The sequence below is a fragment of the Macaca thibetana genome, chromosome 10, assembly GCF_024542745.1.
Source record: "Macaca thibetana thibetana isolate TM-01 chromosome 10, ASM2454274v1, whole genome shotgun sequence".
Lineage (NCBI taxonomy): Eukaryota > Metazoa > Chordata > Mammalia > Primates > Cercopithecidae > Macaca > Macaca thibetana.
Window position 1 is genome coordinate 33484122 of NC_065587.1, and position 16919 is coordinate 33501040.

The following is a 16919-nucleotide window of genomic DNA, read 5'->3' on the forward strand; positions in this document are numbered from 1 at the left end:
GGTCACTAGTTCTGGACTTGAAGTGCCTTGGGCGCAGGGACGACGAAGGCTTCTTGTATCCCATCACCGTCTAACAGTGAGCGCAGGGGCTCACCACACATGCGTTTGCTTAACGAGCCCCCTGCAGGGAGTGATTGCAATCTTCCCTTTCCATTGCCTTTCAGAACTCAACTGCTTCTCATTCTTTCAGCCCAGCAGCCCTGGATACTTAATCAGTACTTCCCTTTGAAGTGCTGCTTCATACTGGGGACTGTGTTTCCTTTGAGAGGGAAGAGTATTAGTGAACCAGGTTGTGTGTGCCCCTCTGTGCAGGACCGGAACAGGGACCTGGCCACTGCCCTGGAGCAGCTGCTGCAGGCCTACCCTACAGACATGGAGAAGGAGAAGACAATGCTGGTGCTGGCCCTGCTGCTGGCCAAGAAGGTGGCCAGTCACACGCCGTCCTTGCTGCGTGATGTCTTTCAAACAACGGTGAATTTTATTAACCAGAACCTACGCGCCTATGTGAGGAGCTTAGCCAGAAACGTAAGAACCCATGAGGTCAGCCCCTTCCCTGCCTGCTGCCCATGCCCTTTTCTCTGGAAGGTTGAGAAGCCCAGCAGGGCCGCTGCCTCTGATGCCAGCACAAGGGTTACAGGCTGTCCTGCTCGGGTTAGGTTTTGCTGTTGTGAGCAAGAAAGCTATGTGTGGAAGGTGGTGAAGGGCACCCACAGTCCTCTCGAGCTTTACCAGCTTACTATTGGAGACGTGCTCCACTCAGAGGGGCGGCAAAGGCTCATGTCGCACTCCTGGTGGGGTCCTCACAGCATAAGCAGGCGCAGAGTGGAAGGAAAGGGCTGGAGGGCCCACAATGAGCTTTTCAGACTGCTTGCCTTGTCATAAAAATAAGTGTAATGTGGCCGGCCGTGGTGGCTCACGCCTGTGATCCCAGCAGTCTGGGAGGCTGAGATGGGCAGATCACCTAAGGTCAGGAGTTCCAGACCAGCCTGGCCAACATGACGAAAGCCCATCTCTACTAAAATACAAAAATTAGCCGGGCATGGTGGTGCACACCTGTGGTCCCAGCTACTCAGGAGGCTGAGTGAGGCAGAACTGCTTGAACCCCGGAGGCAGAGGTTGCAGTGAACCGAGATCGCACCACTGCACTTTAGCCTGGATGACAGAGCGAGGCTCCATCTCAAAAAAAAGGTGAAATGTGAACCAAAACAAGTAGTCGAGAAAGGGGGGAGCTGTCTAAAATCTTTTCCAGAGCACATCTGTCCCATAACCAGGTATTAGAAGTCACCGTGTAAAGGCCGGGCATGGTGGCTCAAGCCTGTAATCCCAGCAATTTGGGAAGCAGAGGAGGATTGATTGAGGCCAGGAGTTTGAGACAAAACTGAGCAACATGGCAAGACCCTGTCTCTAAAAAATTTATAAAAATAATTAGCTGAGGGCCGGGTGTGGTGGCTCATGCCTGTAATCCCAGCACTTTGGGAGGCCAAGGCCGGTGGATCATGAAGTCAGGAGTTCAAGACCAGCCTGGCCAAGATGGTGAAACCCCGTCTCTACTAAAAATACAAAAAAAATTAGCTGGGTGCGGTGGCAGGTGCCTGTAATCCCAGCTACTTGAGGTAGGACAATCGCTTAAATCCTGGCGGCAGAGGCTGCAGTGAGCCAAGATCACGCCAGTGCACTCCAGTCTGGGTGACAGAGTGAGACTGTCTCAAAAAAAAAAAGAAAAAAACATTAGCTGAGCATGGTGGCATGCTAGTTCACGCCATCATGGAGGCTGAGGCAGCTCGTCAGGAGGCTGAGGCAGAAGGATCTCTTTGCTTGAGGCCAGGAGTTCAAGGCTGCAGTGAGTTCATTGTGCCACTGCAGTCCAGCCTGAACAAAACAAGACCCTGTTTCTAAAAACAAACAGAGTGTTCACAACGCTGCCCAAGAAGGGCCGGTTTTTGCGGTTGCCCCCATGTAGCAAAATCTGGTGCTTCTGTTTCATAGACCCAAATAGATATTAAGTGGATATGTCTTATTTGTAAATTTAAAAATATTAGCGAATGTTTGGGATTTTATGATATGTCAGAAGCATTACTTCAGGCTTTGGTTTTTAAGTAAAATAGCATCTAATCCTCTACTGAGAACTCAAAAGAAAACATTCCTTATATGCTGTGGTCTTCAGTTATACAGGCATTTTAAAAACAGGAGAATGAGGCCGGGCACGGTGGCTCAAGCCTGTAATCCCAGCACTTTTGGGAGGCTGAGATGGGCAGATCACAGGTCAGGAGATTGAGACCATCCTGGCTAACACGGTGAAACTCCATCTCTACTAAAAATACAAAAAATTAGCCGGGCGAGGTGGCGGGCGCCTGTAGTCCCAGCTACTCGGGAGGCTGAGGCAGGAGAATGGCGTAAACCTGGGAAGCGGAACTTGTAGTGAGCTGAGATCTGGCCACTGCACTCCAGCCCGGGTGACAGAGCGAGACTCCGTCTCAAAAAAAAAAAAAAAAAAAAACCCAGGAGAATGAATATAAATCTTAAATCAGGCATTAAACCCAGCTGAATTGTTGGAAGGAGGTAAGCCTGAGGCCATTCCTGGACAGCTTTTACCAACACCCATGTAAAGGGGGAATGAGTGGGCAGGACGTGTGTGGCTGTCTGTATGGACAGCTTACCAGAGACTGACGGCTGAGGCAGAATCGTGATTCCTCTAACCCAGCAGGGGCCTCCTGACACTGTCGATGCCTCGGAGATGTGAATAGCCACCTCACCGCCTGAACAGCCTGTTTTTGCAGTTGCCCCCACGTAGCAGAAAGTAGGATGCACGGATAGGACTTTAGGGCCCTGGAGAACATGTTTTTGCATAAACCCCAGCTTTGCTCCGCTGTGGCACAGAGCTCTGGAGCCTGGTTTGTGAATGAGCCCAGCTGATTCTGGCTTTTTCTCCTTTCTTGCTCTAGGGGATGGACTGAACCGACAGTTCCAAAAGTATGACTGGCTAAAGCTCGATATGGTCACAGCCATGTAGCTGCTTCCAGTGTAGACAGAGCCCTGGCACGTCAACAGCGTTCCTAGAGAAGACGGGCTGGAAGATAGCTGTGATTTCTGTTTTAAAGACAATGTTTTAAGCTTATAACGCATTCTAAAAGATCCACATTAATATACTTGAATGAAAATATCAATTTACACGTATTTGAATGGCCTTCGTATCATCCACACATGAATCTGCACATTCGTAAATCTATACATGGTGCCTTTATTTCCGCTGTGCAGGTTCTCACTTGAAAATTAAATTGAAAAGCAGGTTTCAAGGAAGTAGAAACAAAATACAATTTTTTTGGTAAAAAAAATTACTGTTTATTAAAGTACAACCATAGGGGATGGTCTTACAGCAGGCAGTATCCTGTTTGAGGAAAGCAAGAATTGGAGAGGAAAGGAACATATCCCTTACGAATGAAAAATTCCACTCAAAATAGGGACTATCTTAATACTAAGGAACCAACAATCTTCCTGTTTAAAAACCAAATGGCCCAGAGATTCGGAACTGAAGTGCTGCACGCAAACACTGGGACCGTCTGACGCCAGTACGTAGGCGCTTGACCTTCTCAATTTCATCTCCCTTTGTTTGGGTCAAAAAGAACCACTTGTGGTTCTAAAAGGTGTGAAGGTGGTTTAAGGGCCCAGGTCAGCCACCGTTTACAAAATCAGGTAACTAACGGCATGCACCTTTTCTCCTTCCATGACATCAAGGCTTTGCTAAAGACATTAAGCCACAGGTGCCGGAAGCTACTGCGATGCCCCGGGAGTAGCCCGGGAAGTTTACAGAAGCTGTAGACTTCCAGTTTCTAGCCGTATGCTCGGCTCATCCATGCCTCAGAAGTGCATCTGGAGAGAAGAGGTTTCTAAGCATAAAAGATGAAAGAGCAGTTGGACTTTTTAAAAATTCAGCAAAGCAGTTCCCTCTCCTAGGGACAGTCAAAACCAAGTCACTTAGGTAGTACCAAAATAAACAAGGAAGAGCTTAGCTTTAGAAACAATGCGCCGGGCGCGGTGGCTCACGCCTGTAATCCCAGCACTTTGGGAGGCCGAGGCGGGCGGATCACAAGGTCAGGAGATCGAGACCACAGTGAAACCCCGTCTCTATTAAAAATACAAAAAATTAGCCGGGCACCGTGGCGGGTGCCTGTAGTCCCAGCTGCTCAGGAGGCTGAGGCAGGAGAATGGCGTGAACCCGAGAAGCAGAGCTTGCAGCGAGCCAAGATCGTGCCACTGCACTCCAGCCTGGGCGACAGAGCGAGACTCCGTCTCAAAAAAAAAAAAAAAAAAAAAAAAAAAAAAGAAACAATGCAACACTGGTCTGCTGTTCAATGGGAAGCTATGGCCTAGGAATCAGTTTAAAAGCACGACGGTGGACGCTGGGTCTGTATCACACACATTGCTGTGAACAGGAATCTCCTGTGACCACAACAGGAGGCTACTGGAGACGCGCATGAGTAAGGGCACTGACAGACTCATGATTTCTTCTTACCGCTTTCCTGTTCCGTAAGAGTTTAAAATCATCAGAAAAGAAAAACAAACTCTATATTGTTCAGCATGGAATACATGCCACGCTAGGGCTGGCTCAATTGAAGTGGGCAAAAGGTTACAAATACTAAAAAGAAATGCTGCCGTGCAGTGTGAAGGCCATGGTTTGGAAATAAATCTTTCTAAAACTATGACTTTTCCTGTTTCAGAGTGGACTTTTAAAAAAGTTTCCCGACCACAATGGAAAAAAAGTTGAACCACGCTGCACCTACACACCGTCCATACATCAGCCATTATAATCAGATTCTCACTGGGGGAGGCATTTTCTTCCCAAAGGGGCTATACAGGCGTCACCCGGAACTAATGGAAAAGGGCTCTAGAGCAGCAAATGACTGGACTATCATCTCTCACTGCCTCTTCCACGGCATCTTCACCTTATTCTGTTTCACTTGAATTCATACAGTAGGCCGCCATTTTATTACAGCTTATAACAGGCCTTAGTGTAAATTCTTCCAGACCAAATCTGAGATACCGTCTTGGTTGTAAAGCAAGAGCATCACCCCTTCTCCCAAAGCCAACATTATAAACAGATTGCATTGTCTCAAACACAGCTGCTCCAGTCTTGAGCACTTCCCAGCCATGGTGACTCAGGCATATCCTGGCAGTTGGTGGATTTTACCCTGTAACACAATCCTCGTGGAAATGACTGAAAGGTGATTTCAATTCAAAGAATGTGTTTTCCTTTCTGTTTTAAAAATATTCGAATGAAGTGATGGAAATTCCTTTGTTAAACATCAAAAGCTTTCTCCTTGAAAAGATGCTTGGTGTATCTGAAAGTCACGTGGGATATCTGGTGCATTCATAAGGTCAAAGCATTCCTGACCTCTCCTCTTAGGATCCAGCATTAACTGCTGAGATACTCAAGGCTTCCTTAAAGGGTCACAGCACTAGCGCCTGGTTTTATTGTCCAACAACTTTATTAGTTGTGCTCACTGAGAATTGGAATATAGAGAGTCCTTTGAATGTAACGATCTTGTTTTCAGAACCTGGAGTCAAACCAATTAAGTATGGACTTACAAAGACAATTGATCATATGAAATGATACCGCCTAAGTCAAGGGCATAGAGTGACCGACCATGTGGATAGAAAGATGAGTCCATCGATTGTCTTCAGATCCCATGTGTTCTCTCTAGTACATTGCTTCTGACAGAATAACTCACAGATTTGAAGTCTGTTCCTTCCCCCGATGAAGAGGAGATTGGCCAAAAGGTAGATGACAGGAGGGAAGAGGAGCCAGAATGAGCCACAATGGTCAGTTCAGCAAAGCAGAGCGGCCGCACAGGGGGCCCATGGAACTCACACAGAAAAAGGAAACATGCTGCTTCAGTAAAATGCCCGTGTTAACCTAATTATCCAAATCACCGATCAATTCTGGTTTTTTTAACATGACAGCATTTGAGCCAACACTAAACTGACCTTAATTAAGGAATGAGTTAGGTAGGAAGAGGCACTTTTAATCTGGAGGAAGAAATGGAAGACTGTAATAGGGAAAATGCAGGTTTAGGAAAAAAATAAATGTTTTCCTTTGATGCTGGCCAAGGACCCCTCTACATAATACTGTTCTCTTGCTGGAAAGCATCAGGGACAGAGTTATTCCAAGCTCTGCAACAGGGAAGACTGTACTTTGACCTTCGTTTCCTGGGGAAAGGGAACAACTGGTAGTCTTAAAATGTCAAAACTTTTCTTCTAAATAGTACATTCATTAACTAGTTTCTTCTGGTGGTGCAAAGAACACTCCCCACAGTGAGCACTATCACTATACAGTTTCCCGAGGAGAGGTGAGAGCGGCGGAGACTCACCTGGAGGCAGCTGCTACTTTTTAACTGATGACAAGGCCTTGCAAATACCCCCGAGAACAATTTCACTGTGCGCTCGCAGGGAAGCAGCAGTCTGGTGTGGGCTCCTGTGGCGTAGACATCAAATGTGGAAGACCTGATGGTGTTACTGAGTGAGGATGCCAGGCTGAAGTGAAACAGCCTTGCGAAAAGAAAGGGAAGATGGGATGTGCTAATATTTTAGTGGCATGCACTTTCCAACTGTCCATGGAGCTCTCTTTATAGATGAGATCACTGAATGTCACTGTTCTGTACCACAGAACTGATGTTCTCCAGCCAAGGTGATAACTACCATGATGTGCTGTGGAATGTCCTAGGTTTTCACCGGGAGGGTCTTCCAGGAGCTGACATACTTGTGGCCATACCTGGTCAACCCTCCTAAGTCCCCGACCTGTTAGAATGTCTGTCCAGAGGCCAAGCAGTGCTTCCAGGTATTCCCCCACTTCACTCCACAGCCCTACCCTTATGATGGCATACGCAGGGGAGAAGGGACACACTCGAACAAACAGAAAAAGAGTGAGAAATGCATCTGCTGTCTTCACCCCCTTCACTTAGCACTTTGTGATCATTGCTGGGACAGATTGCCTAACCTTGTTTATAAGCAAAAATATTTAATCAAGAAAGCTAATGAAAGCTCATCAGCAATGCCTGTGGATTCTGTAACCACAAAGCACCTCACTCAATGTCTACATGGAAAACAGCTACATAATTGGAAGCTGAGACCAGTCCTGGACCTAACCCTCACTCTTGTTTTCTGTAGTAGAACATGCTTAATATTTAAGTGAGCCTATATGGTGACTTTGTACAAATTAAGACTTCCCTTCTCCCAAGGCCCACAGCATGGCGAGCAGAGCACAGGCTGCACATCGGAATTTGTCCTGTCAGTCCTTATGCAGTAAACAACTGGCGCAACTGTTTGCAGGGGACCTGCCAATACTGCTTTGCAGGGCCAGGAAAAGGATAAAAACCGGCAAAATCATTGCCTTGCCTCTCCTATGCTTGAGGACATTAGAACAACTAACAAACTCTGGGCCAGGCGTGGTGGCTCACGCCTGTAATCCCACCACTTTGGGAGGCTGAGGCGGGTGGATCACGAGGTCAGGAGATCGAGACCATCCTGGCTAACACGGTGAAACCCCATCTCTACTAAAAATACAAACAAATTAGCTGGGCATGGTGGCGGGCGCCTGTAGTCCCAGCTACTTGGGAGGCTGAGGCAGGAGAATGGCGTGAACCTGGGAGGCAGAGCTTGCAGTGAGCCGAGATTGCGCCACTGCAGTCCAGCCTGGGCGACAGAGTGAGACTGTCTCAAAAAAAAAAAAAAAAAAAAACAACTAACGAACTCTGATTAAGTTCCTCATTCTGTAATATGGGAATAAAAGGAATACAAACAGTGATTAGAACTGTGAAGGTGAAATAAGGCATGTGAGAGCACTAGAACCATCTCTGGCATGTTGTAAATGCTCAACTACTATTTGCTAAAAGTATAATTATTGACATGAGGTTTTTTTAGGAAAAATTATACACTCTAAACTCAAATGGATGTCATAATCAAGAGATTATCACTAAGGGCAGGTCCTGGTGCACCAGAGAAGAGGAAACATTCTGGTATGCAGCGTGTCGCTGAGATGTTAGATGAGATAATGCTTGTGTGGGAATTTGGGCAGATGCTCTTAGTCGTGTCTGTTAGCAATCTGATAGCCTACAAGGCCGTCTTGATGGATATGATCACCACCTCAAATTCTTGGAAAGATAAGTGTGTGTGGAAAGATGTAAGAAATTAAGAGAAAGGGAAACAACTTCTTAGCTACATTTTATTTCTATAAAACATCTCTTAAAATAATTCAAACACTGAAATGTCCACATCTCATACCTTTCAGGAGAAAGGAAATGAGCAGGCATTACTTTCATATTATTGAGGGAATCAGCTCAAAGCCTGAGGAAATTAATAGTAGCTGTGAGTCAAAGCCATGTCTCCAGGTTCACGGCTCACTCCCCCAGGACAAGCCTAGGTAGGTAGTGGCTATATCTGGTATCCCTGGGACAGAAATGCAGGTGAGAAGGGGTCTCAAGAATGCCTCGAGGGGGAAATGGGTGACCCAGAAGGTCAACAGTTGCATTTCTTGATCTAGAATGTTCTCTAGAAGGAAATGAGAGTCCCCTTAAGGCACACTGTAGGTACTGACTGATTTCTGTGGGCCCAGAATTATCACTTTAATACAGAGAGGATAAATTGGCATTCTTTGTTGTTTTCCCCCCAATAAATCATTACCTTCAACAGAGCAGTTGAGATGAGGTCTAAGAACAAGAACTTTTCTATAAACAAGTTGGATTTATACTGAATCTTTCCTTTACCTTCACTTAGAGGGTATGTAAGTTGGAAGCAGGAAGGAATGACCTACTATCAGCTCCTCCCCCAAAAAGGAAGGGGAGCTTGAGAAATAGTTTTTTAAATGTATGAGCAAAAAGCAGGAGCACAGTAGGAAGCAGTCCTCATGAGGTAAGGAAGTGAAGGAAGAACGGGGATGCTGCCACATCCTGTTAACTCAGGAGCTGACCGAGAGTTACCTAGAGAAAGCCAATGGAGGCCGGGCGCGGTGGCTCACGCCTGTAATCCCAGCACTTTGGGAGGCCGAGGTGGGCGGATCACAAGGTCAGGAGATCGAGACCATCCTGGCTAACACTGTGAAACCCCGTCTCTACTAAAAATGCAAAAAATTAGCCGGGCGCAGGGGCGGGCGCCTGTAGTCCCAGCTACTCGGGAGGCTGAGGCAGGAGAATGGCGTGAACCCGGGAGGCGGAGCTTGCAGTGAGCCGAGATCGCGCCACTGCACTCCAGCCTGGGCGACAGAGCGAGACTCCGCCTCAAAAAAAAAAAAAGAGAAAGCCAATGGAAAACACTAGCTCCATTACCTAGCAAAATACAACTGGCCAAATCACTGTGGCTGAGTGTTCAACAGGTGGGGAAATAAAGCAGCAAGTAGCCACTTCCATACCACATTTCTTCCTTATTCTTTCCTTTTGTGGGCAGCACAGACTCAAACATCCTAGCCTCACGAGCACCTCCTTTCAGCAGTTCAGGGATGAACCTGGCTTCGATCGGCGCTTGAATCTGCTCAGCCAGTGGAGGATCCAGAGTTGGCAAGTGTTAATATTGGAACTCCAAGTATTGTATCACTTTTTTAAAATCAAGATAACTCACCAGTTGTATCTGCTCTTCACCTATGCAAACACAAATAATAGCAATTAGAATAATCCAATGCAACTATCAGAGCCCATGAAGAAAAAAATTGTTGCCTCGCTAATCCCATTCCCCCCACTCACCTCTAATTACTTATCCAAGTACACAAAAACCCTTCAAACATCAGTCCCTCAGTGGGACACCAAAACACAGAACATAAAGACACGCTACACGATAAAGCTGGAAAGACACACAAACACACTCCCAGACCTTGTTTTGACCAATTTTTAAATAGTATTGCTTTAGGGAGATTTTATTTGAAAACATAAATTTCAAAAAGAAAGCACATTTAAAACATCAGGTTTTGTGATCAGGGTAGGTAAAGTATTATTATTATAAATTTCAGGATCTAAAAAATAATTTATTACATTTACTAAGACAAATCTAAGATGACCTTTTTAAACCAAGCCACATGTGCCCTGCATAGTGACGTCGTGACCCTTGGGCATGGAGAGATGCAGGTTTACTCTTCCTTCAGGGCTGGGATCAGCCAGAGGAAAGAAAATTATGCCAATGCTCAACTAGCATATACTGATTAGGACTATTCTGGTTTATTACCCTGGCATTGAAGAATTCAGGTGAAGATGGTGCCATTCTTGAACTCTGAAAGCCAAACTAGAATCTGCAGAGCAGCCTCAGTCTTAACATTCAAGCTTCTTTTTCCTACTTTTTATTTCAGTGATATTTAGGACACTCTATATTTCATAAGAGTTATGACCTAACTGGCTCTAAAAGCCCAAGAATAAAAATCCTTACCACCTAGCAAGAGACCCATAGAACTGGTCAGTAGTAAGACTGAGGTCACGTATTGGAAAAAACATACTAGCCCAGGATTAAAGACAGTGCCCATCCAGCAACAGAGATGTTGCTGGCAACTAACCATAGCGGTGGGTGACCACTGATGAAAAGTGCTGAAGAGACCTCAGAAGGTCATCCGGGTTTTCCTCCTGCCTTGACACAAGACAAATGTGTCTCTCTAGGCAGACTGACTTGCAATTGCACTCACAAGTGGGGACCCCAGGTCTCTTTCATGTTATTTTCTCTGTATACATATTTCAAAGATTCCTAAAGGCAGCATTTTTACAAGGTGGAGCTGCAGGAAGCTTTGGGGACTTGACAGGTCTGAGCAGAAGTCCAAAACAACCCCCCCTTAATGGGATTTTAGCAGGAACCTGGGGGTGAAGAGGAACAGTGCAGTCCCTGAGAGGCAGCTGAGAGTACGGGCGAGCACCCTCACACTCCAGGATGAGGGGCGGGGGGGCAAAAAAAGAGTGGGTGCAGAGCCCAGCCTGCTCATCAGGAAAGATGAAATTCTAAGGGGATTAAGAGCTAACAAGTCAGTAGCTGAGGAGCCCACAGCTAAGCTCTCTCAGCTGGGGATTTCTATCCCAATTCCTCCTAAGTAAACCCTCTTCCGCTAAAGCAGTGGGTCTCCACAGGGGATGTTCACAAAGGACATGTGGCAATGTCTAGAGACATTTTTGGTTGTCATCTCTGGGAGGGGTGTGCCACTGGCATCTAGTGGGTGGAGGCCAGGGATGCTGCTGAACATCCCACCACAGAGAATGATCAGAATATCACTAGTGCCAAGGCTGGGAAACCCTGTCCTGGAGGGGGGCTTTACCCCTAAGTTTTCTCAATTTAGCATGAGCCGAGGCCCTTGGGATTTACAGTCAGATGAACGTGAATGCCCCACCTCAAGCCCTAACATGCCTAACATGCCACTGCCACGTTGAGCAGAAGTCCCCAGTTATCCCAGAGTGTTCCACAAATGTCCAGACAGCTGCTGGAGGTTCAAATTCCAGCCAGTACAACTCCAACCTTACATCCTTCTGTCTGTCTCTCCTGAAAAGCCTTCTATTTCTTTCTCAGAGCCAGGGCTACCCCGATGGCCATTGCCAGGATGGCAACAGCAGCAGCGCCTCCAAACAGCAGTATAGACTTGCCCTCAGACAGCGGCAGGGGCTTCATCTCGCCGGCGGGGGACAGTCTAGACTTGCCCTCAGAGAGCAGCAGGGGCTTCATCTCACCGGGAGGGGACAGCTCTTCCCCAAGGCTCTCTTCCCTTGCGTTTGTCTCCTTCTCACTCAGCAGCGTTTCTGTAGGTTCCGGCGCGGGGACCACCTCCTTCACTTCAGTAGGTTCAACTGTTGCTGCTTTCACCTCTTCTTCATCAAGTTCTACAAACAGGGATGTAGCAGGGCTGGATTTCTCCACTGTGATCACTTCTGCGTCAGGTTCCCTTGTCCCCAGCAAGGAGGTGGCAGTGATATGTGGAAGCAAGGGGGCTGGGGCTTCAGGGAGGGCCTCTGGCAGCTCCCCCGCTGGCAAGACCACAGAAGCCACAGCAGCCTCTTCCATGCCCTCGGGCACTTCTTCTTTCTCCACATGCACGATGTCAGAATTAGAGGAGTTGTTCTCACTCTTCTCTCCAGCTCCGTTGCTGTCTAAGCTTTTCACTTCTTCAGGATCCATTGCAATCTGCTGCCAGGACTCAGGGCCTAGAGAGACTGGTAGGCTTTCTGTGTGCCAGCTCTGGCTAGCTGACAGCGAGACAGGTAAGCTCTCGGGCTGCCAGGAAGTGGTCACAGTTGGAGACTCTGGGGGACTGACCTGTCCAGAGTTGTCGCTGGGCAGGATATAAATGTCATTGCTATCTTCTGCAGTGATTCCAGGGTATTCCTCCTCCTCCGACTCAAGACTAAACACAGTGCCCTAGAAACGAAGGACAAGTGTCAGTAATAAAAATCTATTTAAAAAATAAACATCAATCTGTAAAGCAAATTCCTTCCTAAACTGAAGTTTAAACATTCCAAAAAAAAAAAAAAAAATTAAAATCCAAAACACTTCTGATCCCAAGCACTTTGGATGAGGGATACTCACCCTGTATGTTCAATGCAGTAATTAATGCAAAATAGCAGAGAAAACAAAGGCAAGACCTTGTGCTCAAGGAATGTATCACTTAGTAGGGTATAAAAATAATGCTGTGTCATAGTGAAAGTGCTGTTAAGAGTTCATATGGCAGTGCTGCTTTCCTTAGAAGAAGAAAAAACAGTTCAGATGGGAAAAAGACCTCTTTGGGTAGAGGTCAGAGAAAGCAGGGAGATCACAGAAAGCTTCACGGAGGGACTAGCATTTCTATCAGGCATCTGAAGAGCGGGTAAGATTTTGGCAGGCGAAGGGTACACAGAAGACACAATGCAGGCCAAAGCACAGAGACAGAAAAACAGAGGATAAGGACACAGCCCTGTTTAATGAATGCAGAGTGCACGTGAAGAATAGAAGGTCAGTGAGGACAGGACCATGGAGAAACCTGAATGACAGAGAGCCAAGAAATACGGACTTCATCCAACAGGCGATGGTTTGTCACTGACATCTCTGAGGTACAAAATTGCAATCAGAGCTTTGCTTTAAAATTCCTCTGATAGCAAAGCCAGAATGGAGAGATGCTGCAGACACAGAGACTCTTGCTTCTTTCTTCAGGAAGTCTGAGTGAAAGCAATAAAGCCCTACAGCGCAGGCTGTGTGTCTATGTCTATTAATAACAGGCCACCGCGTGCCTACTGCTTATCACGGCTGTGTCAGGCACAAGGGCTATGAGGAAGAATGGGTCTATTCTTACAGAATTTACTAGGCAGCTGTGAAGACTGACATATGAATAACTTCAATACGATACAGAAAGCTTTATGACAGGTGTATGCACAAGGGGCTAGGCCAACCCAGAGGGTAAGTAAGGCACAATAAAAGGACAGAAAGAGAACCAATGGAATGGCAGGTCACCGAGATGTACAGAAATTGTCATCCAAAGGCTAGACAACACTCATAAAAGCTACAGGGAATCTGAATAGAATATGTAAAGCAATTAATTTCTACTTCATTTTACGATGATGGTTGCTATTCGTCTGAAGTAGAATAATTTCATTCTTCAACCAAGACCAAAAACTTTCTACATATATCAAGGATCTAATATAAATCAGAAGTCTATCAGCCCCATAAAAAAGGAAAAAATACAAATAAATCACACGACCATGATGTTGGCATCATACTGCACCACATTCTACCACAACCCTTGCTCCAACCACTTCAGAGGCCATGGTAAGCATCAAGCATGTTCTATGAGTATGGAATAAGCAGGGGGGTAAAATAATACGGCATGACCACAACATTCACAATCAAAAACAACTGGCTTGTATCCAGCTCCAGCTGTGCACCAGCTGTGCGAATCTGGACACCTTGCTTGGACTTTCAGATTTCAATTTCTTCACAAATAAAAGGGGGATGACTGACTAGGTAGGATTGTTTTTATTTTTAGAGTTGGGGTCTTGCTCTGTCACACAGGCTGAAGTGCAGTGGCAGGATCATAGCTCACTGTGGCCTCAACCTTCTGGCCCCAGGGGATCCTCTCAGCCTCCTGAGTAGCTGGGAGTAACAGCATGGGCCACTGCACTCGGCTAAGTTTTTTTATTTTTTGTAGAGATGAGTCTCTCTATGTTGCCCGGCTGGTCTCAAACTCTGGCTTCAAGCAATTCTCCTACCTCGGGTGTCCCAAAGTGCTGAGATTATACGTGTGAGCCACCACACCCGTACCTGAGTCCACTTTTAAAATGAGGTATAGTTTTTTCTTTTGGTTTTTTGTTTTTGTTTTTGTTTTTGTTTTTTGAGACGGAGTCTCGGCTCTGTCACCAGACTGGAGTGCAGTGGAGCGATCCTGGCTCAGTGCAACCTCCATCTCCCAGGTTCAAGTGATTCTCCTGCCTCAGCCTCCCAAGTAGCTGGGACTACAGGCGCACGCCACCATGCCCAGCTAATATTTGTATTTTTAGTAGAGACGGGGTTTCACCATGTTGGCCAGGATGGTCTCAATCTCTTGACCTCGTGATCCGCCCTTGTCGGTCTCCCAAAATGCTGGGATTACAGGCATGAGCCACCACGCCCGGCCCAAGGTACAGTATTTATAGGGCTTAGATTAGTACTTTGTATATAGGAAGTAATCAGTAAGTTTTGCTATTTCATAACTTGTTAATGTTTGTGTTGTCATTTTAATTGTTGTTTTTGGTGGTATGGGTGGTAGGACAAAGAGCTATTTTAAAATACCAACTGGATGGGACAATAAGAAGGTGCAAACAATTGGAAACAATACCTTTCCTTGGCTAAAGAAGGTAATTTACAAACTTTTCCTTCCTCCTCCATCTCTTCTAAATAGAGATAATACAAAATTTGAAAGTAAAATATGTCTTTAAAAATTACAATACTGTAGTATACAATTAGGAAAATTGGAGGGCCCATTGGCTTGGAAGAGAGAAAGGGCTTCTAGGCCTCCAAGCTTTTGAGGATGACAGCTTGCCCCAGCCTCAGGGTAAGGACCACTGGAATGGTCCAGAAGAGGATGCGTTCAGGAGAGGGAGAAAGGGAGAGGGAGAGAGACAAATAGAGACACAGGGAGGGTTTGGTTCAGCTAAGTAAGAAAAGACATGGAGATCCTAACCTGTATTTAACTACTATTAAAAAAGAACTAAGTACATTTTTAAGTCCAATGTGGAAGGAAGCCCATATTGTACAATACCCCTACATAAAAAACTACAAAGTAGGCCGGGCATGGTGGCTCACGCCTGTAATCCCAGCACTTTGGGAGGCTGAGGTGGGTGGATTACGAGGTCAGCAGATCGAGACTGTCCTGGCTAACGCAGTGAAACCCCGTCTCTACTAAAAATACAAAAAATTAGCCGGCCGTGGTGGCGAGTGCCTGTAGTCCCTGCTATTCAGGAGGCTGAGGCAGGAGAATGACGTGAACCTGGGAGGTGGAGCTTTCAGTGAGCCAAGATCGCGCCACTGCACTCCAGCCTGGGGGACAGAGCGAGAGTCCATCTCAAAAAAAAAAAACTACAAAGTATTATTGAGAGAAATTAAAGATATCCTACAGGGATATATAGATCATGCTCACAGATTGGAAAACTATTGTAAAGATGTCAACTATTCCCAAATTAAACCTTTGGTTCACTACAATCTCCAATATAAAATCCCACCAGGTTTTTTCTTATGGAAATTGACAACCAATTCTAAAATCTATGTAGCAATTTAAAAAGGCTAAGGAAATTTAGCTGATCTTGAAAAACAAGCTGACACTCAACTCATTACAAAGGTACACTGATTAAGACTATATAAGTATGTAAGAGCTTAAAAATAGACCTGGCTGGGCACAGTGGTTCACACCTGTAATCCCAGCACTTTGGGAAGCTGAGGTGGGAGGATTGCTTGAGGCCAGGAGTTCAAGACAAGCCTGAGCAACACAGTAGGACATCGTCTCCACACACACACACACACACACACACACACACACACACACACACACAACTGGCCAGGTGTGATGGCGCCTGCAGTCCCATCTACTCAACTCAGGAGGCTGAAATGGGATGCTCCCTTGAGCCTAGGAGTTTGCGTCTGCACTGAGCTATGATCGTGCCACTATAGTCCAGCCTGGATGACAGAGCGAGACCTTGTCTCAATTCCCAAAAAAACACAAAGAGGCAATTAGACCAATTAAATAAAATAGAATCCAGAACTAGATATACAAGGTCACATGATTTGTGGCAAAGATAACTCTGAAAAAATGGATCCTATTTACTAAATGCACATATATATATATATATATATATGTATATATCTCTCTATAGATATATATATCTCTCTCTACTTATTTGCATACATTTATACATAATAAAATGTTTATATAAGCAAAACACATGTTTAGAAAAATGTACACCAAACCATTATGAGTTATTTCTAAGGGGCAAGGGAACAAGAAAAGTGTGCATCATAAAAATTTCTTGGCTGGGCGTGGTGGCTCACGCCTGTAATCCCAACACTTTGGGAGGCTGAGGTGGGCAGATCACCTGAGGTCAGGAGTTCAAGACCAGCCTGGTTAACATGGCGAAACTCCGCCTCTACTAAAAAATACAAAAATCAGCCAGGCATGGTGGCACGTGCCTGTAATCCCAGCTACTCGGGATGCTGAGGCAGGAGAATCACCTGAACCTGGGAAATGGAGGCTGTGGTGAGCCGAGATCGCGCCATTGCACTCCAGCCTGGACAACAAGAGTGAAACTCCGTCTCAGAAAAAGAAAAATTAAAAAAAATTAAAAATTAGCTGGGCGTGGTGATGTACACCTGTAGTCCCAGCTACTCAGGAGGCTGAGGTGGGAGAATCACTTGACCCCGGAAGGTCAAGGCTACGGTGAGCCATGATCGTGCCACTGTACTACAGCCTGAATGACAGAACA

General features: G+C 45.9%; 2 protein-coding genes across 10 annotated transcripts in view; one reads left to right on the top strand and one right to left on the bottom strand.

Annotated features, from left to right (window-relative positions):
• Positions 1–3164, top strand: part of BID (BH3 interacting domain death agonist) — a 36450-nt gene extending 33286 nt beyond the window's left edge. Inside the window, exons 5-6 of the mRNA XM_050746433.1 lie at positions 313–525; positions 2943–3164. Of these exons, the coding sequence (XP_050602390.1) occupies positions 313–525; positions 2943–2954 (225 nt within the window). The 3' untranslated portion in view covers positions 2955–3164. The remainder of the gene's footprint in view (positions 1–312; positions 526–2942) is intronic.
• A 6692-nt stretch (positions 3165–9856) lies between these two features.
• The window catches only part of BCL2L13 (BCL2 like 13), a 99169-nt gene continuing 92106 nt past the window's right edge, over positions 9857–16919 (bottom strand). For 6 of the 9 annotated variants that reach the window (XM_050746182.1, XM_050746186.1, XM_050746183.1 and 3 more), the window contains one exon: positions 9857–12357. In XM_050746182.1, the coding sequence (XP_050602139.1) occupies positions 11500–12357 (858 nt within the window). In that variant the 3' untranslated portion in view covers positions 9857–11499. The remainder of the gene's footprint in view (positions 12358–16919) is intronic. The other 3 variants (XM_050746189.1, XM_050746195.1, XR_007717250.1) reach the window with 3 other exon arrangements.